This window comes from Lithobates pipiens, unplaced genomic scaffold (genome assembly GCF_037356315.1).
Source record: "Lithobates pipiens isolate NorthernLeopardFrog02 unplaced genomic scaffold, aLitPip1_a1.2 Scaffold_19, whole genome shotgun sequence".
Lineage (NCBI taxonomy): Eukaryota > Metazoa > Chordata > Amphibia > Anura > Ranidae > Lithobates > Lithobates pipiens.
In genome coordinates this window covers 530,134,638-530,160,675 of record NW_027507764.1, presented here as the reverse complement: position 1 = coordinate 530,160,675, position 26,038 = coordinate 530,134,638, and the positions used below count along the sequence as shown (strand labels likewise).

At 46.6% G+C, this 26,038-nt stretch overlaps 1 protein-coding gene across 1 annotated transcript in view; it reads left to right on the top strand.

The window, feature by feature from the left end:
* The window catches only part of TMEM17 (transmembrane protein 17), a 160,159-nt gene that overhangs the window by 47,673 nt on the left and 86,448 nt on the right, over window positions 1-26,038 (top strand). Inside the window, exon 2 of the mRNA XM_077493204.1 lies at window positions 16,261-16,364. Within this exon, the coding sequence (XP_077349330.1) occupies window positions 16,261-16,364 (104 nt within the window). The remainder of the gene's footprint in view (window positions 1-16,260; window positions 16,365-26,038) is intronic.

Genomic DNA, 26,038 nt, shown 5'->3' with positions numbered 1-26,038 from the left:
GTGGCTCATTTAGTAGCAAAGGATATGCAAACAGTTGAAATGTCATATAAGCTTCTTGCAAGGTGGTACTTAACCCCACAAAGAGCACATGGTTACAGAGGAAAAAATCCCCCAACTTGCTGGTGGGGTTTCTCTGCGCTGGGGACTTTCTCACACCTGTGGTGGGAGTGTCCCAAAATACAAACTTACTGGGACAAAATAATAGAAGCAATTTTTGATATAATGGACGAAAGGATTAAAAAACATCCATGGGTACGCTTGTTCCATGACACAGAGAAGGGGGTGGCACAATATAAATTGACCTTAATCACTTACTTAGTGAATGCAGCAAAGGCCCTGATTCCACATCTGTGGAAAACTCAGGAGGCTCCGACCATGAAAGAGTGGATTGAGAGGGCAGAGCGTGGATAAGAACTGTAGAAGAGTCAATTCATGAGGCAGAAGACACAGGGGGGGGGAAATAGCATAGGATATGGCATCAATGGTTGGTATTTAGGGAAACGGAGAGTCATCTGCTGTTAATGGAGAGATAGTGCTAACAGTGAGGGAAGGAAGTGAGTGAGATGGGGAGGTCTTAAACTTTTCTTTTTGTTTCCTCTCTTTCCCGGGTTTGTTGGGGGGGGGGGGGGGGGGTGTAGGGTGGGGGAGGGATAATGTGGCAACAATTGTAATGTCGATAATGAATGTAAAAGATTGTATGACCAAAAAGGTGTGTAAAGCAAATCATAACATGAAAATAAAGAATATATAAAAATTAGCACTCAATCGTACAAATATTGCATTCGTTATTTAACCACTTAACAACCGCCCATTGCCGATTAACGGCTTCAGGGCGGTTGTTTAACTCTGAGAGGCCGTTAATTAACGGCCTCCCAGAATTCTGCTCTCGCGCGCCCCCTGGGGCGCGCACACGAGAGCATCCGTGACCGCTGGGTCCAGTGGACCCGGCGCATCACGAATCACGGTAAACGGCCGCTCATCGCGGCCGTTTACCACGTGATCGCTCCGTCAAATGACGGAGTGATCACTTGTAAACAAGCCGGCGTCATGTTATGACGCCGGTTCCTCCCTCCCCCTCTCTGTACCGATCGGTACAGCGGAGGGGGAAGAGATCGGTGTCAGCAGCGATGTGGGCTGCATCTGCAGTGCCCACATCGCTGCTCACCGAAAATTAACCCCTCAATTCCCTGCAAATACTCTGCATTACTCTGCAATTCCCTGCAAATACTCTGCATTACTCTGCAATTCCCTGCAAATACTCTGCATTACTCTGCAATTCCCTGCAAATACTCTACAATGCCCTGCAACACTGCAACACTGCAATGCCCTGCAACACTCTGCATTGCCCTGCAACACTCTGCAATGCCCTGCAACACTCTGCAATGCCCTGCAACACTCTGCAATGCCCTGCAACACTCCGCAATGCCCTGCAACACTCTGCAATGCCCTGCAACACTCTGCAATGCCCTGCAACACTCCGCAACGCCCTGCAACACTCTGCAATGCCCTGCAACACTCCGCAACGCCCTGCAACACTCCGCAACACTCCGCAACACTCTGCAACACCCGCCAATACCCTGCAACACTCTGCAATGCTCTGCAACCCCCGCCGATACCCTGCAACACTCTGCAATGCTCTGCAACCCCCGCCGATACCCTGCAACACTCTGCAATGCTCTGCAACACCCGCCAATACCCTGCAACACTCTGCAATGCTCTGCAACACCCGCCAATACCCTGCAATGCTCTGCAACGCAGTACTCTGCAACGCCATGCTCTGAGATACCCAGCCATAGTCGGTGATACCCTGCAATACCCAGCCATAGACATCTCCCGCCGCCCTCCGCCCTCCGGTGCTTTTACCGAATTGCTAATACGATCAAAGCCAGAATCTTTTTTTTTTTTTCAGGCTTCCCAGCTTAGAGGTGAGATGTGGGTCTTATTGACCCCACATCTCACTGTAAAGAGGACCTGTCATGCCATATTCCTATTACAAGGGATGTTTACATTCCTTGTAATAGGAATAAAAGTGATCAAAAAAATTATTTTTGGGGAAAAAAATGTCAAACTAAAATAAATAAAGTAAAATGAACAATAAAAAAAATGTTTTTTTTAAAGCGCCCCTGTCCCCATGTGCTCGCATGCAGAAGCGAACGCATGCGTAAGTCCCGCCCACATATGAAAACGGTGTTCAAACCACACATGTGAGGTATCGCTGCGAACGTTAGAGCGAGAGAAATAATTCTAGCCCTAGACCTCCTCTGTAACTCAAAACATATAACCAGTAAAAAAAATGTAAATCGTCGCCTATGGGGATTTTTAAGTAGCGACGTTTGCCGCCATTCCACGAGCGTGTGCAATTTTGAAGAGTGACATATTAGGTATCTATTTACTCAGCGTAACTTCATCTTTCACATTATGCAAAAATTGGGCTAACTTTACTGTGTTTTTTTTTTTTTTAAGCATAAAACAGTTTTTTTTCCAAAAAAAAGCATTTGAAAAATTACTGCGCAAATACCGTGCGAGATAAAAAGTTGCAAAGACCACCATTGTATTCTCCAGGGTGTTTGCTAAAAAAACATATATAATGTTTTGGAGTTCTATGTAATTTTCTAGCAAATAAATGATGATTTTTACATGTAGGAGAGAAATGTCAGAATTGTCCTGGGTGCTCCAGAACACCTGATGGCGCTCCATGCATGTTGGGCCTCTGTATGTGGCCACGCTGTGTAAAAGTCTCACACATGTGGTATCACCATACTCGGGAGTAATAGCAGAATGTGTTTTGGGGTGTAATTTGTGGTATGCATATGCTGTGTGTGAGAAATAACCTGATAATATGACAATTTTGTGAAAAAAAAAAAAAAAAAGTAAAAACAATCTTGATTTTGCAAAGAATTGTGGGAAAAATGACAACTTCAAAAAACTCATCATGCCTCTTACTAAATACCTTGGAATGTCTTCTTTCCAAAAAGGGGTCATTTGGGGGGTATTTGTACTTTTCTGGCATGTTAGGGTCTCAAGAATTGAAATAGGCCGTCAGTCCTTCAGGTGTGATCAATTTTCAGATATTGGCACCATAGCTTGTGGACTCTATAACTTTCACAAAGACCAAATAATATCCACCAATTTGTACTTATTTTTACCAAAGATATGTAGTAGTATAAATTTTGGCCAAAATTTATGAAGAAAAAATTACTAATCTGCTAAATTTTCTAACAGAAAAAAAGAAAAATTCATTTTTTTACAGAATTTTCGGTATTTTTTCTTTTATAGCACAAAAAATAAAAAACCCAGCGGTGATTAAATACCACCAAAAGAAAGCTCTATTTGTGTGAAAAAAAGGACAAAAATTTCATATAGGTCCAGTGTTGCATGACTGAGTAATTGTCATTCAAAATGCGAGAGCACCGAAAGCTGAAAATTGGTCTGGTTATTAAGGGTGTTTAAGTGCCCAGTGGTCAAGTGGTTAATGCAAAATTCTTAGTGAATTGTACTTTCAAAACTGATTTACCGCAAGCGCTTTTTTACCACATTTTATTGCCCGTTATTTAACTCTTAGTAAATTGACCCCATTTTCTGCAATTATTTCATGAGATGCTGAAAATGTTAATTCGTTTGGATAAAGTGGAGATGGATTAGCACCCTGTCAGGTTTTAATTGCTTTTGCATTTTGCAGATTTGCACTACAGTCTACGTATGATGGTTTCCTATGGAACATGTTCTGTAGTACAAATCTGCAAAATGCAAAAAGTACTAAAAATGCATAGGTGTGAATCAAGTCTTAGGCTGGATTCACACCTATGCATTTTTAGTGCTTTTGGCATTTTGCAGATTTGCACTACAGCCAATTTAACATGGTTTCCTATGGAACTCATTCTATAGTGCAAAATGCAAAAAGCACTGAAAATGCATAGGTGTGAATTCAGCTTTAGAGAGATTTACCCTGTCTATTTGTTCTGTTTACCATTATCATTGAAAGTGATAGAAAATCCCAAATGTTGGGTTGTCCCCAGGAAAGGGAAATCTTCCAATGGGGACACTAATTCTGTTGACCTGTGGGGCCCCAAGGGATCCTTTAATTTATAGGGATTTCCTCTCACTTCCTGTTTTGGCTGTGTGATACAAGTGAAGACAAATCTCCATGACAAAGCTGTCTTTTTTTTTATTGGTGGATAAACCTGTATTTATATATATGTGTGTGTGTGTGCTTATTAAAAATATTTTAATTTAATATTTGACATTTTATAAAGATATTTTGTATTTAGTTAATTTAACTTGGTTGTTTTTGATACATCAAGTGTGTCCTGTGAATGCAGCTACCCTTTGACTGGGATTCTAGTAATCCTTTTTTTTCCTTTTTGTTTGTATTAATACATATGGTATAGGGACCATAATGAGTTGTTAGTTGGCATAGTTCTACAGTTTCATTTATTTTCTTACATCAGGGGACACAGAGCCATAGTAATAACTATATGGGTTATATTGAACCATCAGGTGCTGGACACTGGCACGCCTCCTAAGGCGTGTACTTCCCCCATATAACCCCTCCCATATAAGGTGTTAGGCACAAGTAAGGATGTGTTGTGCTGAGCTCCACGGGCAGTAATCCTTTGAGAGCCAGCCATCCTGACTGGATCCGTTCTGATGTCTTTGTAATGGGCTAAATGAATGGTACCTGGGCCTCATAAGCCGAAATAACAAGGTTTTGCTTGCGAATGCTTCTCTTTGAGAGCTGGGCGCTGGGATTCAGTACTTTTGGGTAGTGAGGCCAATAAAAGTTTACTGGCAGGGTCCTGTCACAGGTCCAGGATTGTGGGATAACCTGAGAGTTCCCCGGTTCCTGAAGGTTTCCTGTAAGGTCTCGGAGCCTACCATGAAAGGCGAAGATTGAGTTTTTTATCTTTGATAAAACCCTGCTGCGAGGATAAGGTAGGGGAGATTTTCTCAGGAATTTCTCCTTCTTTGTATTGTGTTGTAATGTCTATGTGTCACCACTGGGGACTGTATTGAGCACTCACCATCCTAACGCTGGAAACAGCATAAGCTTTCACGCTCTTCTTCACCCGGCTCAGACCCTCTGCTAAGAAAAAGGGGGGTATGATCTCTTCCTGGGCCCCCAGATTGGCGTTTTTTCTTATTTGTATACCAGACCAGCTGCCTTGTTCTTTTATTTAAAAAAAAAATAATTTTTTGAGCAGACCGCGGCTGCTCGGAAGAGCAGAGGATTTACCCCCACCATGATGCAGGACGCTAGTGAGGGAAAATCAGCTCCTTTTTGAAAAAGGAAGAGGGGGGGGCGTATTCCGCACAGGGGTCATGGGTAACGGCGTCAGACACCGGCCACACGTGCAGGAAGTAGTTCCAGCACTATGAGTGAAGCTGCTGCCTGGTGTTGGAGGGACAGAGTAGAGAGGTTGGCTGGTCAGGTTTGGTGACACAGGCATTTCCCTTTTGACATGTACTGTATTAGCTAGGATTAATAGCAGTTATTGTACTGTACTATAGCCTAGCAAGTCTTACATTCTTTTGCTGATAGTGCCTCTGCTTTGTGCTGTAAGCTATCAGTGGCAAAGGGATCAGGAACTCCTCTAAGGGTTCTAAAGGGGTTAATGGTATACAACAAGCTAAAAACCCTTCCAAAAGAATGTCATCCTCCCCCGAGAGAAATACGGCTAGTCAGATGAGCCGTCAAGGGTAGAACACTTTTGTCCCTGTATATATCATACACACAGGTTTTTTTCTTCTACCATTTAAAAGATTATTGCTATTGTGTCTCTCCATAGTAGGACTAAACATAGCAGATTCCCATCTAGTCCTCAGGGCCCTTTTGTTGAGGTACAGGAGACTGGAGATCGGGTAGATCTTTCCAAACATTGGAAGATACTTCTTTTTCCTCTTCAGAGGATTCTATCAGGGAGGGAGTAGCCTCACAAATTAGGTGTTTGTCTACTTCCTTACTTAACCCTTTTGTTGCCTGCAGCACAGGTTCTTGAGGTATCTACCTCTAATAAGTTTCATTTGAACCTCCCCCACCTGGGAATGTTTTTCCTATTCATGCAGAGCTTATGTATTCTGAATGGGAACATTTCTATGAAGAAATGGGGGGTTACAGCTAATGATGCCGCAATCGCATCACACAGAGTCTCACATGTCCAGTGGATAATGCACTGATGTTAAAGGATCCAGCAAATTTAGGTTGGAACTTCCTTTTAAAGACAAGATGTCTTTTGCAGTTCTTGCTGCAATTGGTGTATCTCAGTCCACTGACCCTTTAACATCTGCTCCACTATTTTGTTTTTTTTAACCACGCTAATTCATTGAAAAATGTGGACTTCTAAGAGTTAAGGAACAGTTTGTGAGATAACTGAAATTCTGCCTGATCAGCAGGCCCGGCAAATGGGCTGGTGTATCTGACGCACTATGTCTCACAGATGCTATGAAAGACTCTATCGTTAAGCCTTATGGCTTATACTTGGACTAGTGCATTCTCGCAGAGTTCCGTGGCTGAAATATTGATCAGCCGATGCACCATGTGAAAACTCTTAGCCAGTTTGTGTCCCTTCCTGGGGTACGGCTATTTAGAGTGGATACGTACATCCAAAAGGGCAAAGCTCTCTTTACCAGTAAAAGGAGGTTCAAACATTTCTCCTTTAATTGTGCTGCCTCTCCTATGCCTGGAGCATCTGGATTTAGGCAGTCTCGACGATCTCAATCGTCAGGTCCCCAAGGGCAGCACCAGGATCTTGGGAGCAGGGAGCCCATAAAGCAGAAGGCTAAAGCCTTCTCATGAAGAAGCACCCCCACTCGTTTGGGTGAGGGGAAAGGTCCTGCGATTCTCAAAGTCTGGCAGGAACAATGTCAAGAGCAGAGGGATTTCTGCAATTTTTTCTCTAGGTTACTACTAGAGTTCCAGGAGCACCGATGGCTCAGTCGGCTTTGATCTGAGGGTCCAGGGTTCGGGTCCCTTTTTGGGATCTGCCTGTGGGGACCTTGGGCTGCTGATGCGGCAGTCTTTATGCAAGAGTTTCCGTTTCCTCAGAGAATGTTCCTAAGGATCCAGGAAAAAAAAAAGGAACTCCCAGTCGGTGATATCAGAGGTTCCCTTAGGGGAACAGGGGGTTTTGGTTCAAACCTTTTTTAAGGTTCCAGAACTAAACAAAGAGATAAGACCCATTCTAGATCTCGAAGATCTGAATCGACACTTAACCACTTCAATACAGGGCACTTATACACCCTCCTGCCCAGACCAATTTTGAGCTTTCAGCGCTGTCGCACCTTGAATGACAATTGCGCGGTCATGCTACACTGTACCCAAACTACATTTTTATCATTTTGTTCCCACAACTAGAGCTTTCTTTTGGTGGTATTTGATCGCCTCTGGGATTTTTATTTTCTGCTAAACAAATAAAAAAAGACTGAAAATCTTGAGAGAAAAACATGTTTTCTTTTGTTTCAGTTACAAAACTTTGTAAATAAGTAAGTTTTTTCCTTCACTGATGGGCACTGATGGTGCTGCAGTGACAGGCACTGATAAGGCAGCACTGATGGGCACCGATTAGGTGGCACTGATATGTGACACAGACACTGATAGGTGGCACGGATTATCATGGATGGGTGGCACGGATTGTCATGGATGGGTGGCACGGATTGTCATGGATGGGTGGCACGGATTGTCATGGATATGCGGCATTGATGGGCGGCACGGATGGGCATGGATGGGCAATGATAGGCGGCATGGATGGGCACTGATAGGCGGCATTGTAATTTAAAGTTTTGTAGGGATGGATGCCAATCAGTGCCAAACAATAATGCATGCCAATCAGTGATGCCCATTGTGGGCACTGAATGGCATTCATTATGGGCACTGGCTGGCATCCCTGGTGGTCTAGGGGGCATACCTGGTGCTGGGCATCTCCTGGTGGTCTGGTGGCATCCCTGGTGGTCCAGTGTGGGCATCCTCGGGGGGGCTGTGCTGATAATCGATCAGCACAGACCCCCCCTGTCAGAGGAGCAGCCGATCGGCTCTCCTCTACTCACGTCTGACAGACACGAGTGAGGAAAAGCCGATCACCGGCTCTTCCTATTTACACTGTGATCAGCCGTGATTGGACATGGCTGATCACGTGGTAAAGAGTCTCCGTCAGACTCTTTACCGAGATCGTAGTTGCAGGGTATCAGACTGACACCCTGCAACAACGATCGCCGCGATGCGCCCCCAGGCTTAATATCCTGATCACGTCATATGACGTCCGGTCAGGATATTACAACCACTTTGCCACCGTCATTTTGCTATATGGCGGGCGGCAAGTGGTTAAACATCCAATCCTTTCATAATTCAATCGGCTGTGTCCATCCTGCAAGGAGGGTGTCACAGATCAGCTGCGGAGCTAATCTGTGTCTCACCTTTACTGCAGTGGGTCGGCTGGCATCTGTTGTCCACTGTCTGGTGTTCATCTCTGTGCACTCTCCAGCTATGGGTGTCGATGCCCTTCACCTGTTGCCTAATATGTTTCCTTCCTGCTACTTCCTGTCCAGCCCCTCATGTGCTTCTCTATTTAAATCCCTTCCCTACTAGCTACCATTGCTTGAGCAATGTTTGTTTCTGAAGCTCCCCTGTGTAACCTGTTTTACCTGACTTCTCGTGAACTGATCTTCTGTGGACCGACCCGGTTTGTTCTGATTACGTTGTCTGTAGCCCGCCCTGACCTTGGCTCACTACATGGCTTTCCTTGCTTCATCCATCCATCCTTGTCTACAGTGTCTTCTGGTACTTCCCTAGCGAGCAGGGTGAACCCGGGGGTCGTGACCTGGGGTCAGTACGCAGCTAAGTCCAAACCTTCGTGAGAGGGTCACTGGCGGAACACCGGCTGACTCTTAGATTCCACGCCCTGGGGGATCCCGTGTCACCTGCTCGCCTGTGGGTTCACTGTAAGTAGTACCGTGACAGTTTGCTCAAGCCATGAGCGTCTCTGAGAATCAGCCATTGACCGAGGATCCAATGCAACATCTAGTTCAGAGGCTTAACTCCCAGCAAGCTAGTCAAGAGCAAATAATGCTGGTTCTCCAGGATCTTGCCTCTCGTCTGGATCGTCTGCAACTTCAGCTCCTCCCGTTCCTGCTCCCACTTTAGTTGCTCCGGTCTTACCTGCTGCATCTGGCAATCCCTGCCTGCATCTGCCGTCGCCACCTCGGTTCTCCGGTGATCCTAAGGCTTGTCGGGGCTTCATTAATCAGTGTTCCATCCACTTCGAACTTTCCAGCCACCATTTTCCTACTGATCGCACCAAAGTCGCATACATCATCTCTCTTTTCCGATGATGCTTTAGCTTGGGCCTCTCCACTCTGGGAATCACACGCTCCTATCACCTCTGACCTCCAGCTCTTTTTGGATGCATTTCGGAAACATTTGATGAGCCCGGCAGAGTGTCTTCGTCTGCTGGGGCCCTCCTTCGTCTTCGTCAGCAAGAAATGACAGTCGGCCAATACGCAGTTCGATTCTGTACGCTGGCCGCTGAACTCAAATGGAATAATGAGGCCCTTACTGCTACCTTCTGGCAAGGCCTATCAGACCGTGTCAAGGATGAACTCGCTGGACGCACCATTCCCACCACATTAGATGACTTAATCGCATTGAGCATTCAAATTGCCATTCACTTCCAGGAGCGGGCTCTGGAGAAATCCAGATCCAGTCATCCCCCTGCTGGCCATCCAGCACAGGTAGTCCACAGATCGGTGAAATCCTCTCCGTCTTCAACCTCTCACGTGTTGGAAGAACCTATGCAGCTTGGGCGAACCCGCCACACTCCTGGGGAGCGTGGCCGACGCATGGGACTGGGATGGGCCTTTACTGTGGTGATAAAGGACATCTTTTGAACTCCTGTCCAGTCCGTCCGGGAAACTCCAGGGTCTAGCTCACTCGGAGGGAGGTGATCTAGACCGATCCGTTAATTTTCCTCGCTTCCCTCGTTTCACCCTTCCCGTGGTTATCCTCTGGGCTCAGAACGCCTATCAACTCTCTGCATACGTGGATTCTGGTGCTGTCGGGAATTTCATTGAACAATCTTTAGCGTCTGAGTTGGGCATCGCATTTGTTGCCTTGGCTATACCGTGACCGCAGTAGACGGCTCCTTGTTGCCTATGAGTCCAATCCAGTTTAAAACCTCTCCTATAGAGTTACTCATTGGGGCTTTGCATAGTGAGGAGATCTCTTTCCTAATATTGCCTAAATCCTCCAGTCCCATCATCCTGGGCCTTCCATGGTTGCAGAAACACTCCTCACATCTTGACTGGAATTCTGGACAAGTATTGGCTTGGAGTCCTCCATGCCAATAACAATGTATTTCCAAGGTGCTACCTCCTCCTTCCATTCCTCTTGCTGAGACCTCCACAACTCCCATGTTGCCTGCCCAATATCAGTCCTTCCGAGATGTTTTCTGCAAAAAGGCAGCTGATCGCCTTCCTTCTCATAGAGACTTTGATTGCTCCATTGAGCTTTTACCTGGGACCTCTCCTCCCCGTGGCCGAGTCTACCCTCTATCTATCCCCGAGACACAAGCCATGTCTGAATACATTCGGGAAAACCTACAAAAGGGTCTCATCAGGAAATCTAACTCACCTGCCGGAGCTGGGTTCTTCTTTGTAGCGAAAAAAGATGGTTCACTCCGTCCATGCATCGACTACAGGGGTCTTAACGCCATCACCGTGAAGAACCGATACCCTCTTCCTTTGATTTTCGAACTCTTTGACAGACTGGGAGGTTCTCATATCTTTACTAATTTGGATCTTAGAGGGGCCTACAATTTAATAAGAATCCGTGAAGGAGATGAATGGATGACCGCCTTTAACACCAGGGATGGACATTATGAGTATCTGGTGATGCCCTTCAGCTTATGCAATGCTCCAGCGGTCTTCCAAAATTTTGTTAACGAGATCTTTCGCGACCTTCTGTATGTCTGTGTTATTGTATATCTAGATGATATTCTAATTTTCTCGCCAGACTTACCTACCCATCGTCTTCATGTAAAAACTGTGCTACAGCGTCTACGGGACAATTGTCTATATGCTAAATTGGAGAAGTGTCTATTTGAACAAACACAAGTTCCATTTCTGGGCCATATAATCTCATCACAAGGTCTCCTCATGGACCCAGCCAAACTTCGGGCCATCTCCGAGTGGCCTCAGCCCTCTGGTCTTAAAGCCACCCAACGCTTTTTGGCTTCACCAATTACTACCGCCAATTTATTCGTAACTACTCTACCTTGGTGGCTCCTATTACATCGCTCACCCGCAAAGGTGTAAATGCTTGGCTCTGGTCCCCTGAAGCCATTGAAGCTTTCCGCAAACTCAAGGCAGCCTTCCTCTCCGCCCCTATTCTTCTACGCCCGGACATTACTAAACCCTTTTCTTTGGAGGTTGATGCCTCTTCTGTAGGAGTCGGTGCCATCCTACTCCAAGCTCAGCAGGGCAAGTCTCAACCTTGCGGATTCTTTTCCAAGAAGTTCTCTGATGTTGAGAAAAACTATACCATTGGGGACCATTAAACTAGCTCTTCAAGAATGGCGACATCTTCTAGAGGGTTCTCCCCATTGTATTACCATCTATACTGATCATAAAAATATGAAGTATTTACAATCCGCGAAACGCTTGAACCCACGTCAAGCTCGCTGGGCCCTCTTTTAAGCCCGCTTCAATTTTAACATTACTTTCCATCCAGGTGCCAAGAACCTTCAAGCCAATGCCTTGTCCAGGTCGTTTGATGTCAATGATTCTGAGAATCACCTAGATCCTGGTCCCATCATTCCTCCGCATTGTATTCTAGCCACCACTCAGCTCCAGTCTATGTAGCCTCCTCCTGTTAAAACTTTTGTAGCCCCTGCACTTCGTCCCAAACTCCTTGCTTGGGCGCATGACTCCAAGTTCTCTGGACATCCTGGCATACCTCGTACTTGTGACCTTCTTCAGCGTCATTATTGGTGGCCATCTCTTCGTAAGGATGTCAAGGAATACATTCAAGCTTGTACGGTTTGTGTACTTTCCAAATCTTCCACGTCCACCCCTGCTGGGTTGCTTTTCCCCTTACCAGTGCCCAATGTACCTTGGCGTTGTATTGCCATAGACTTTTTATATCAGATCTGCCTCCTTCAACAGGTTCTACAGTCATCTGGGTAGTGGTGGATCGGTTCTCCAAAATGTGTCACTTGATTCCTCTCCCAGGCCTACCTTCTGCTCCCAGTCTTGCCACAACTTTCATTAAGGAGATCTTTCGTCTTCATGGGATGCCTTCCCATATCGTCTCTGACAGAGGAGTTCAATTTACTGCCCGGTTTTGGAGAGCCTTGGCCAGCTCCTTTGGGATTAAATTGGATTTTTCATCTGCCTTTCATCCCCAGTCCAATGGGCAAACGGAACGTGTCAATCAAAATGTAGAACGTTTTCTCTGTGCCTTTATTTCAGCCCACCAAGATGACTGGGTGGACCTTTTGCCCTGGGCAGAGTTTGTCTTAAAACATCACGCCAATGCCAGTTCCGGGAAATCTCCTTTTTTCACAGTTTATGGGCAGCATCCATCTGTTTCCTTTGCTGTTCCCATTTCTCCTGTGGTACTAGCAGCAGCCGAGACCCAAAGGTCTTTCAACTCAATCTGGAAAGAAGTCTCTGGGAATCTTCATCTAGCTGCTTCCAGGCATAAAACGGCAGCAGATCGTCATCGCCGCCCGGCTCCTAAGTTCCTGCCTGGCGATAGAGTTTGGCTCTCTACCAAGCACATCCGACTCAGGGTACCCTCAATGAAATTTGCCCCTCGCTTCATTGGTCCATTTCCTATTCTCCGCCAGATCAATCCAGTGGCTTTCAAGCTCCGTCTACCCTCTCATCTCAGAATACCCAACACCTTACATGTCTCCCTGCTCAGGCCACTGGTCCTCAATCGCTTCTCTCGCCCTTCTTCTCACCCTGCTCCTGTGGCTTATACCTCGGATCAATATGAGATTTAAGTAATATTGGACTCCAAGTACTCCCGGGGGAAGTTATTCTATCTCATTGATTGGAAGGGCTATGGTCCGGAGGAGAGGTCTTGGGTCCCTGCCACTGATGTCTGTGCCCCATGTCTGGTGACCAGATTCCATCAGAAATTTCCCTCCAAGCCAGCCCAGACGTGTAGGGAGGCCTCGTAAGAGGGGGGGTACTGTCACAGATCAGCTGCGGAGCTGATCTGTGTCTCACCTTTACTGCAGTGGGTCGGCTGGCATCTGTTGTCCACTGTTTGGTGTTCAGCTCTATGCACTCTCCAGCTATGGGTGTCGACACCCTTCACCTGTTGCCTAATATGTTTCCTTCCTGCTACTTCCTGTCCAGCCCCTCATGTGCTTCTCTATTTAAATCCCTTCCCTACTAGCTACCATTGCTTGGGCAACGTTTGTTTCTGAAGCTCCCCTGTGTAACCTGTTTTACCTGACTTCTCGTGAACTGATCTGTGTACCGACCCGGCTTGTTCTGATTACGTTGTCTGCAGTCCGCCCTGACCTTGGCTCACTACCTGGCTTTCCTTGCTTCATCCATCCATCCATCCTTGTCTACAGTGTCTTCTAGTACTTCCCTAGCGAGCAGGGTGAACCCCGGGGGTCGTGACCTTCGTGAGAGGGTCACTGGCGGAACACCGGCTGACTCTTAGATTCCACGCCCTGGGGGATCCCATGTCACCTGCATGCCTGTGGGTTCGCTGTAAGTAGTACTATGACAGAGAGGAGTTGCATATCTCCATCACCACAGTTTCCCGCTTACCAGAAATCTCTGCGATTTGAAATATAAATTTTTTTTTTCAGTTGTGGCCCTGCCATTCGGCTTAGCCACAGCACCACAAGTATTCTGAAAGATTCTGGCACCTCCTTTAGCCAGGTTAAGGGCTCAAGGCAATATTTCAAATAGGGTATTCTGGACATGGACCTATTCACGTCCAGATTCATTAACAAGGTTGACAACTTTATGTTGAACAAGGGGTCCGCTAGCAGGTGGAACAGACGCATTAGTCTTCCCAGGGATCAGTTTTCTCTGATCTATGCATTTCCTCCAGTTCTACTACTTCCATGCCTTCTCCGCAGGATCAAGCAAGAGCAAAAGGAGGTGATTCTGGCGGCCCCAACGGGTCCCAGAAGATCTTAATTTACCAAGATCATAAAGATGGCAGTAGGAGTCCTTTGGACTCTGCCATTATAGCCAGACTTTCTTGCACAAGGTCTGGTATTTCATCCTACCTTATGGACAAAGTTTAACAGGTTTGACTGTTTCGTCCCACTCTATAAAAGATCGTGAGTGATCTTTCGGTAGTGTCTACTTTGACTAATGCCAGGAAGCCGGCTTCCAGAATCACTTACTATAGAGTCTGGCAGGCATAATTTCTTGGTGTGGATCTGGGGGTTGGCACCCCTGGAAGTATGTCAATAGGCAGGATTCCTGGTTCCTGAATATGGGATCTGAAATGAAGCTGGACTTGACTTCTATCAAGAGCCAGATCCAGGCCTTGTCTGTGTCTTTTCCTATGGCCTCTTGCTTCCCACTCTTGGTGCGTAGCTTATTCAGTGGGTAACACGGTTTATTCCCCTTATCAAGGCACCTCTAAATCCTTGGGATGGTCTTGTCAGCTTTGTTGAATCAGTCGTTTGAAGCTAATGAGAAATTCCCTTGGTTCTTTGACAAGAGAGGTAATTTTTTCTTCTGCTAGAAGAGTATTGGAACTAACGGCTCTGTCTTGTAAGAGCCATATTTCATCATGCATAAGGATGAGGTGGTCTTATGTCCTCATCCTGAATTTTTACCAAGAGTGGTAACAGGTTTTCATTTAAACCAAGATATTATTCTTCCTTCCTTTTCCCCAGAGCCTTAATCTGGGGACAAGAAAGCACTACATTCTCTTAATGTAGTAAGAGCGATCAGAGTCTATTTAAGGACGACCGCTCAGCTTCGCAAAACAGGTTTTGTTTGTACTGCTAGAGGGTCCAAGATGTGGACAAGCAGCATCAAGATCCACTATTTTCCAAATGGATTTGTCAAGTGATTATTCAAGCTTCAGCTTAAAGAAGAAAATTCTTCCTTCTCATATTAAGAGCATACTCATCTAGGGTGATTAGTGCCTCTTTGGTGGTGCATTATCGAGCCTCTATGGCTCAGATCTGTAAGGCTGTGACCTGGTCTTCGGTTCATACGTTTATCCAATTTTATCAAATCGATATTAAAGGTCATGAGGATATTGCCTTTGGTTACAGCTTAGACTGCAGGCTGCAGTATGAGTCCTCTGGCCTCCTGTTTTTTTGTTCTGTCTCTCCCCCCCCCCTCCCTTCCCTTCAGTTGCCATTGCTATGGGACATTCCATATAGTTATTACTATTGCTCTGTGTCCCCTGGTGTAAGAAAAGAAAATAGGATTTTTTAAAACAGCTTACATGTAAAATCCTTCTCCTCCCTTCTTCTTCTTATACACTTATATTGTTTGGCTACAAAACTGAGGACTCCCAGCAATGGGAGGGGTTATATGGGGGAAGTACACGCCTTAAGGGGCGTGCCAGTGTCCAGCACCTGATGGTCCAATATAACCCATATAGTTATTACTATGGCTCTGTGTCCCCTGATGTACATCAAAGAAAAGGATTTTACAGGTAAGCTGTTTTATAAATCATATTTTTACCTCTTTATTAGCACTAAAAACTGAAGGGGTTCTAATCCTTCTCCACTGTATCTATTCCACTGAATATCATGTCATGAGATGAAATACCACATGGTTTCATGAGTAAAATACCTCACATTTTTGATTAAATAACTCTTTTTATTTTAGTAGTGTTTTTTTTTAATTGCAATTGTAAGTTATTTTATCTCAGATTTAAGAGTAAAATAACTCTTTGTGAACTGAGCCCAGTAAAAGCTGTGAAACTGTGGAAAATGCTCTCTCAGGACAGCTCAGTAGATTTATTTATTTTTAAAATAAAAGAGCTAGATGCATTCCTAAATGCACTAAATATTACCGAATATTAAGATTGATAAGTAATAACACCGGAGAGCATCCAGGAAATATTTGAATGTCTTCGGGAATCGGAAACAATATTTTTTTCCCCCACTGTAGCAAATTAGACCATGCTTTATAGGGTTTTGTTCTGCCTTCTGGATCAGCTCTGGGTAAAGGGTTCTACTTGTTTATTTTATCGGTTGAAATGCGTGTCTTTTTTTTTTTTTTTTTTAAATCTAACTATGTAAATTTTCCTTCTCCCTACAGAGGTCGATATTGTCTCCAGTCTGCTGCTGCACGTATCACTGTATTTTAACTGCTTTTATTTTCCCTTCTGGTGGGTCTGTGATGTTGTAGCATTACAGTTAAAGGTAATAACTAAATACATAAATTAACTTGTAGAAAGTGTTGTTTAACTTTATTATGTGTCATCTATTTACATAAAAAGTATTCACACCCTTGGAAGTTATATTTTATTGTCATAGATTAAATAACAGCAGATTTTTTTTTTTTTTTTTACACTGATCAATAGATCATTTTATATCAGTGACAACATATCTTTTGCAAAACGGTGTATGTTCTGTATCAACTGCTGAAATGTGCACTTACCATATTTATCAGCGTGTAACATGCACTTTTCCCCCTGAAAATAGGGGGACAAATCTCGGGTGCGTGTTATACGACAGTGTACCTCAGAGGGGAAGGAGGGGGATGAGTGCCGCCGGAATTCACTGAGCTGTCTTTTATCCTCTCCACTCGGCCAATGGCGGAGGCAGGACTGTGTATGTGACTGCCGACTGAGAGCCGAGTGAATACATTATGGCTTGGTGATTTACTATGAGAGATGGTGAGCTGCATTGATGGGGGCGATGGGCACAGATTAGGCTGCAGATGGGCACAGATTAGACTGCAGATGGGCACAGATCAGGCTGCACTAAAGCTGCAGACGGGCACAGATCAGGCTGCATTGAGGCTGCAGATTTGTACAGATCAGGCTGCATTGATTCTCACTGACCATTATTTTGCTTCAAAGTGGTTTATAGTAGTTTTTTTTCTGAAACTCCCCTCTTAAATTGGGGCACGTGTTATACGCCGATAACTATGGTGCATACTGTACCTCCTTAGATCCAGTCTGTGCAGACAGTATGGACAACTTCCTTATTTTAGTCCGGTTGTACGTCATCATGGTCAAATCTGTTGGACTTTGGTGTGACAAGTCCGTTAGTTCGGAAAGTCCATCAGAAGTCCGCCAAAAGTCCGTCAGGAAGACCGTCGGACCTAGTCTGCCGGAAAGTCCGGTCGTGTGTACACGGCATTATCCATCCTTCAATAGTGGATACTAGCACATAGCCCCACTCAAAACTCATAAAGCAATAAATAGCCACATGAAGAAGGGAAAGATGTTTCTTGCAACTCCAAAGTCACTATATGTAGCTTGAAGACTAATGCCTCGTTCACACGATCGGACTTCCCGACAACAAAACCGTGAAATTTTGTCCGAAGGGCATTGTCTCATACTTGTCTTGGATAGGTGTGTATGTAAGACAAGTTAGAGACAACGCCCTTGTCATACAATTGTTGATACGGTCACACTATTGTTGGCCAACAATTATGAACGTAGTGACTTATTAGACGTACTACGTGGTTTTTCAGCTCTTTAGCGCCACCCTTTGGGCTTCTTCTGCTAATTTCGTGTTAGTAGAGGTTTGGTGAGTGTCGATTCGCGTTTTTTCTTTTTTTTTATCAATTGTATTTTTATTGAAAATTTTCAGAGAGGAATTACAGAAGGAAGTATAACAACAAATGATTGACAGTGTCAGCAATGTTACAGGCCGTAGGCCAAAGAGCAAGAAAAGAAAAATAAGCAGACAATAAACAGAAAATAAACACAGTGGTATATTGGTCAGGCAATATCAAGTCACAGGCTCAGTCAAAACAGTAATGCATCTAGCAACGTGGGGAATGGGGGGGGAAGAGTTAGGAGGGGGGGCGCAGGGGAGAGTCCAATGGATGGGTAGGCCAGATAGCTACATGTCTGCAAGAAGGCATAGCCAACCACTGGATCTGGAGTATGCTCTGTCCGGGGAGAAGCCTATACCAGACCGAGGCATCCCCGGGGGAAGAACATATACTGGCGAGGGGGGGGGGGGGAGGTAAAGAAAGACATCAAATAAACTTCAGGGGGGGGTTGTAGGGAGTCCCGGGTTAAGGTGGGAATGGTCCCATAAATCCCAAACTCGGGAAAACCTAGGCAAAGTATCATGAATAAACTCAAGATACACTATTAATGGCCTCCCGTCTAGTATATCATCACAGCGCTCAAACACCCCCCTCTCCCCAGCTGCCACTTAAATAATTGAATATATCTCTCAGAAGGTGAAAAAAGGAAAACTAACAATCACAATACAAAAAACACCTTGTGGCGCTCCAAAGAAAAAACTCTGTTGAATAACAGTGTACTACAATATCCAAAACTGAGCTGCGTGAAAATTATAAACTCATGTGCATAAATACAGTACAATAAACATTAAAGTAAATTGTGATTAAATAGCAATCAAAAAATCGCATAAAAGTGATAAAGTGAATATGTGACAAAACATAAATAAAACAAATCAACAAAATATTTTCTGCTACAAATAGTGCTCTAATAGCAATGTGCAGTTCCAAAAAATATTTGTTCTAAAAAGTTCGATATTCAATCAGACACAATTATTGTCTAATAGAGAACAATAACTGTGATGGTAGCATTAGTTCAAAAACTCCTTTTCCAGTGAAAGTTCTATACCAAAGTGTCCATAAAACGCAGAGCCTCCACCGCACCCTTGGTGTTCGTGCCCCCCTTGTTTAGAACACTCACCCGCAGTATTGCTCAGCACTCTCGTGTCGGGCAAAAATCGCTTATAGTGTATACAGATGATAACTGTTTCTCCAGCCAACTCTTGTGAAAGACTTCGCAGCAGAGGGTAATCAATTAATATCTCAGAGTTACCTCAGGGAGACAAAAAGAGACTTCCCATAGTGCAAAATTGCAAAACTATTTTTAATCTCAATAAAACAATCGATTTAAATCACACTCACATGGATCCAATTAAAAGCAGGCACTTCAAATAGACATTCCACTTCTCAATTAGGAGATCCTTCACTCATAGGCATTGGTGAGCACACTGGAAGCAAGCTAAGTTCATATCAAAAAGCACCGTCTCTATATAAGGTAGCTGTGCGGTACTTGACAGCAGACAACCCAATTTGAAAGCAGCGTCAAATGATGATATCCAGTCCTTCAACTTGTGTGTTCTCCTTCCTCCGCCTTCTCTCTAAACTTTTACTGTGTGTGCTGGTCGCCGTATAGCCACGCCCCCGACATGTTTCGTCCAATAGACTTACTCATGGGTTTGGCTATCCAGCTGTCACAACCCCCCTTTTATTTAAAATCACAAGCGACCAGTCCCTCCCAGTAAAGGTAACCACTCCCCCCTATACTCTCCAATTGGTTATTGGGCTCTTCCGGTGGGTGGTTAATGATTAATTACTCCCCAGCTCCTCCCCATCTCTGTGTGCAGAACCACTCATTACTCCCCCACACACTAGCCAGATCAGGAAACTGAAACACCGTACACATCCAGAGAGGCCCACCCACCTACCCTTCCGATTCTTCATTAACCTCCTCCCCGTAGTACTGGATGGTTGATTACGTCCACGCGCATGCGCGGACTTCCGGGGAAGCCCGTTCCCTTCGCCAGCTGATTGGCCGTCACTGGGCGCCGTCGTTATCACGCTTACGCTAGCGTGCTTCCCCCGGACCGCCCGCTCCACCCGCGACATCTTGCTACACCCAGGCATCACTAGTAAGTTGCGCAGGCGCCGATCACTGTAAAAGCGTCTTGGCGAGAAGAACACAGTCTCCCCATCGGCAACCCGCTCCTATCAAAATCACAAGTGGACCAATCAGGGGGAGGAACGCGGTCACACCCAATCCCATTTAGTAGCAGGGTGCTCCATTCCTCCCAAATAAAGCAGTGCCATTGCACACGCCATTAAGCTAAGCATAGCAACCTAACGATATCCCCAACCTCAACTCCACAGACAGTAATGAACACCTGTGGTGAGGCTGATCCCTCATACAACACTGTGTACACACAACAGAATGCGTGTGCACAAAGACTTTAAGTGTATATGTGGGCAAGTAACAACTATGAGATACCATAGAATAAAATGATATAATAAAAAAATAATAAAATAATCGGGCAGCGGAGGAGATCACACAAAGGATTACAGACAGTGTGTATTTACCCCCACTACTTTAAAGGGGATGTTCAATGTCACCCTTATTGTTGAACAACCTGCTAACATATCTTTGTGCGACCAATGCCCAGGAGTTCACATAACAATATAAAAAAACAATGTAAAAAAGATATATAAAAAAAAAAAACTTCTCCTAATCTATAGACACACTACTCGGAAAAGTAAAAATAAAAATAAAAGTACTAACTATCGTATAAACTACTTTTCTCCAACCCCTCTACTAATTTCAACATGAAATACATGGTCAAACAACACTCATTATAAAAGACCCCAAAATCTGATAATTGGTGTCATGGTGTACCTCCAAATACACACATATAATCCTAAGGCCGCGTACACACGCGGGGACTGTTCGCTCAACTTTGTCCGCTGAACAGTGTTTCAGCAGACAGTCCGCTCGTGTGTGGGCTTTCAGCGGACAGTTTCAGCGAACAGTCTGCTGAATAAAGTTTTTCGGAATTTCCGAAAAACTGTCCGCTGAAACTTTGTTTCAGCGAACAGTCCCCTCGTGTGTAGGCTTGTTCGTCAAACTAAGTTCCGCGCATGCTCAGAAAGGATTTACACGCCGAAGGTTGCATTGCAGTGTATAGGACGTCGTTTTCTAGTCCCGTCGTACGTGCCGTTCACGTCATCGCGCACGGTTTCAGCGGACTGTTCGTTCATCGTGTGTGGGCAAGTCCGTCCATGCTAAGTTTGAGCGGACTGTCTGCTGAAACTGTTTGACAAACAAAGTTGAGCGAACAGTCCCCGCGTGTGTACGCGGCCTAAGAAAAATCTTTTTAGATCAGACAAATAAAAATAAATAAAAAAGATCCAAATATTCCCCAAGATGCGTGCAAGAGATATCTTCCTAGCTAAAATTCGAATTGCTTATAGTCAGGTCATATTCACAATACTGCCTTCTAAGGCCGCGTACACACGGGCGGACTGTTCGCCCAACCTTGTCCGCTGAACAGTGTTTGGGCGGACAGTCCGCTCGTGTGTGGGCTTTCAGCGGACAGTTTCAGCGGACAGTTGGACGGACAAAGTCTTTCGGAAATTCCGAAAAACTGTCCGCTGAAACTGTGTTTGAGCGAACAGTCCGCCCGTGTGTAGGCTACTTTCGAAATGAGCAAACTGTTCCCGCTCGGAAAGTCCGCCCATTTCGAGCGCGTGTACAGGTAGGCGGGGCCCGCGAAGGAGACGTCGCGGGCTCCGCCGCCTGGAATGGACTTAAAGGGGAACCCAACGCCGAAAAAAATCGGCGTGGGGGTTCCCCCAAAGTCCACACCAGACCCTTGTCCGAGCACGCTACCCGGCCGGCCAGGAAAGGGGGGCGAGCGAGCGCGCCCCCCCTCCTGAGCCGTACCAGGCCGCGTGCCCTCAACATGGGGGGTGCCTTGGGGAAGGGGGGGCCGAGCGGCCCCCCCACCCCAAAGCACCTTGTCCCCATGTTGATGAGGACAAGGGCCTCTTCCCGACAACCCTGGCCGTTGGTTGTCGGGGTCTGCGGGCGGGGGGCTTATCGGAATCCGGGAGCCCCCTTTAAGAAGGGGGCCCCCGGATACCGGCCCCCCACCCTATGTGAATGAGTATGGGGTACAATGTACCCCTACCCATTCACCTGTGAAATAAAGTACAAAAAAAAACACAACACAGGGAAAAAATATTTTATTGCACAGCTCCGGGGGTCTTCCGTCTTCGGGGGTCTTCTCGCCGGACTCCTCCGCTATCTGTGTGTAGCTCTTTTGCTAGCGGAGGAGTCCGGCTTTCTTCCTCGCCGCCGCCGGCCTCTTCTCCCGACTTCGGGGGTCTTGTCCCCCTCTTCGGTTCTTCTGCCGGGCCACCGCGCCTTCTTGTAGCTCTTTTGCAGGCGGTGGCCCGGTCTTCTGTCGCCGCTGCCTTCCGCTCTTCTGTCGCCGCCTTCGGTTCTTCTGCCGGGCCACCGCGCCTTCTTGTAGCTCTTTTACAGGCGGTGGCCCGGTCTTCTGTCGCCGCTGTCGTCGCCGCCGCCGCCGCCTTCCGTTCTTGTTCTTCTTCTTCTTCTTCTTCTCCTGGAGATGTTGACTCGACGAGCTCTCCGGCCGGAATGCCAGAGCCGCGCTGTGCGGTCACTTATATAGTGACAATGGGGCGGTGTCACATGGTATATGTCACATGGGTTGGTCACATGGGTTGATGTCACATGGGGACTATGACATCGTAAGGGGGCGGGGTCACCATGTGACCAACCCATGTGACATATACCATGTGACACCGCCCCATTGCGGTGGCCCGGCAGAAGAACCGAAGGCGGCGACAGAAGAGCGGAAGGCAGCGGCGACAGAAGACCGGGCCACCGCCTGCAAAAGAGCTACAAGAAGGCGCGGTGGCCCGGCAGAAGAACCGAAGAGGGGGACAAGACCCCCGAAGTCGGGAGAAGAGGCCGGCGGCGGGGAGGAAGAAAGCCGGACTCCTCCGCTAGCAAAAGAGCTACACACAGATAGCGGAGGAGTCCGGCGAGAAGACCCCCGAAGACGGAAGACCCCCGGAGCTGTGCAATAAAATATTTTTTCCCTGTGTTGTGTTTTTTTTTGTACTTTATTTCACAGGTGAATGGGTAGGGGTACATTGTACCCCATACTCATTCACATAGGGTGGGGGGCCGGTATCCGGGGCCCCCCTTCTTAAAGGGGGCTCCCGGATTCCGATAAGCCCCCCGCCCGCAGACCCCGACAACCAACGGCCAGGGTTGTCGGGAAGAGGCCCTTGTCCTCATCAACATGGGGACAAGGTGCTTTGGGGTGGGGGGGCCGCACGGCCCCCCCTTCCCCAAGGCACCCCCCATGTTGAGGGCACGCGGCCTGGTACGGCTCAGGAGGGGGGGCGCGCTCGCTCGCCCCCCTTTCCTGGCCGGCCGGGTAGCGTGCTCGGACAAGGGTCTGGTGTGGACTTTGGGGGAAACCCCCACGCCGATTTTTTTCGGCGTTGGGTTCCCCTTTAAGCCCATTCCAGGCGGCGGAGCCCGCGACGTCTCCTTCGCGGGCCCCGCCTACCTGTACACGCGCTCGAAATGGGCGGATTTGCCTCCTCCTTACGTGGGCGAGTCCGTTCATTTCAAAAGTTGAGCGAACTGTTTGGCAAACAGTTCGCTGAAACAGTCCGCTCGTGTGTGGGCAAGTCCACTCATGCAAATTTTGAGCGGACTGTTTGCCGAAACTGTTTGACGAACAAGGTTGGGCAAACAGTCCGCGCGTGTGTACGCGGCCTAAGCAAGTATCATGAATAACAGCGGTAAGGTGCTCCATCCTGCGGATCTGTTCCAGTGTTTGCAATATCTGTGGGAGTGTTGGTGGGGACTGCGACAGCCATCTGATCGGTATGGCCCGTCTCGCTGCCAATAGAATATAGCCTAAGAGTTTCTGAACATTGGCAGGCAGATCAGGAAAGGGTAAGCCTAACAGAAAGTGGATTGGGGTTAGAGGAAGGATGGTGTCGGACAGTTCCTGCAAATATACATGGACCGAGGACCAGAAAGGTTTGATGAGCGAACATTCCCAGAAAATGTGAAAGAGAGATCCAATAGCCTTCCGACACCTCCAGCAAAGTGGGGAAGCCAGAGGATCATATTTATGTAGAAGCTGTGGGGTTCTGTACCAAAACATTAGGATTTTATATATTGTCTCTTTCTGTTCTACACAGCGAGACGATTTAGAGGCAGTCTCCCAAATCTTCAGCCACTGGGGGGTGGAAATGGGCTGGCCAAGAAGCCGAGACCATTTACGCATATAGAGGTGACCTGGGCCGGAGAAAGAGGGAGAGGCCTGCAAATACTTATAGATCTCAGAGATGAGTCTCGTTTGGTTCGGACCTTGGGAGCAGAGCAGTTCAAAAGGGGTAGGGTTATTCAAGGTTAGAGTTGGGTTCTTGGAGCTAAAGTAATGTCTGATTTGAAGATAGGAATAGAACAAACCCTTGGGGACCTGGAATTTACGTTGAATGTCAGCGAAGGATAGGAGCAAATGTGTAAGTGGATGTACCAAATTACGAAGTTGGAAAATGCCCGCACGCGTCCAAGGGAGCATGCGTGTGTAAGACAGGCTGTCCGGGACGTCAGGGTTGAACAGTACGTTCAATAATGGCGAACATGGGGAGGCCAGGGAGAAACGTTGGACACATTTCTTCCAAATAGAAAGTGTAAATAGCATGGGATTAAGAGAAAGGTTCCTAAGTTGATGTATGGAGGTTTCCAGTTCCGCCCAAATCAGCGAGCAGGGGTGGACCGGGGTGGTAATGCTCATTTCAATGTCAGACCATACACTGGATGACATTCTATGGGACCATACTATAACCGGTTTTAGATGTGTAGCATAATAATATTTAAGGAGGTCTGGGGCCCCCAGTCCCCCCCTAGCTCTGGGGGTGAACACTACGGAACTAGCTATCCTGTGGGCCTTATAGCGCCAGATAAAGTTGAGGAATGACCTCTGAGTCGCTTTGAGTTGGGACATGGGAATGGGGATCGGCAGTGTTTCGAATAGGTATAAAAGTCGTGGCATAATGGACATCTTCAGGACATTGATGCGACCCAAGAGGGAAATGGGATACAAGTCCCATTGTCGCAAGAGTCGGTCGATGTCCCGAAAGAGTGGTGGGAAATTAGCATGATACAGGCTGGAGTAGGAAGAGGTAAGATTAACCCCTAGGTATTTGAGGGAGGCCGTACACCAACGGTAAGTGAAATTGCGCTGCAGAGAGGCAAGATCTGCGGGGGGAATAAGGATAGGTAGAGCTTCTGTCTTGGTAGTGTTAATTTTATATCCAGAGATCGAGCTAAATTGGTGTAGGAGAGCATGTAGGGAGGGAAGGGAGGTAAGGGGTCTGGTTAAAGTCAGTAGAATATCGTCAGCATATAGAGACAATTTATACTCTGCTTGGCGTAGTTGCACCCCACGGATATCAGGGTGAGTACGGATAGCCGCTGCCAGGGGTTCCAAACAGAGAATAAAGAGCAAGGGGGATAATGGACAGCCCTGCCTAGTGCCATTACTAAGGGAGAAGGATGGCGATAGGTAGGAGGAGAGTTGGACTTGCGAAGAGGGCCTGGAGTACAGTGCCCTCAAGGCGGCAACGAAGGGACCTGCAATACCAAAGTGAGAGAGTGTGGCAAACATAAATGGCCAGCTGAGTCGATCGAATGCCTTCTGAGCATCAAGGCTCAATAGAAGGGCTGGGCGGTTCGTTTTGTTTAGTAAGTCAATCAAATCTATAGTACGTCTAGTATTGTCTCCCGCATGCCTAGCCAGTACAAAACCGACTTGGTCTTTATGAATAAGTTGCTGTAGCAAACGGGACAGCCTGATTGCCAATATTTTGGTGAAGATTTTGTAATCGGAATTTAACAGCGCGATAGGCCTGTAATTGTCTGGGAGGGAGGGGTCTTTATCTGGTTTCGGGATCACAGATACATGAGCATGGAGAAACTGGGGGTCAGGAATGGTGCCTTTCAATAAGGAGGAGAATAGGGAAAGGAGGTGTGGACTCAGCAATGGAAGGAAAGTCTTGTAGTAGGAGTAAGGTAGGCCATCAGGGCCAGGAACTTTTTGGGTGGGAAGATGCTCCACAACCGCAGCTAGTTCCTCAGGGGAGATGGGAGAGTTTAAAGACGGGAGGTGGTCAGGGGAAAGCTGGGGGAGGGGCAATGATTCCACGAAGGAGTTAAACTTCTCCTGGGTGAAAGTGTATTGATCGTCAGCGAGTAGACAATTATACAGCTTATGGTAGA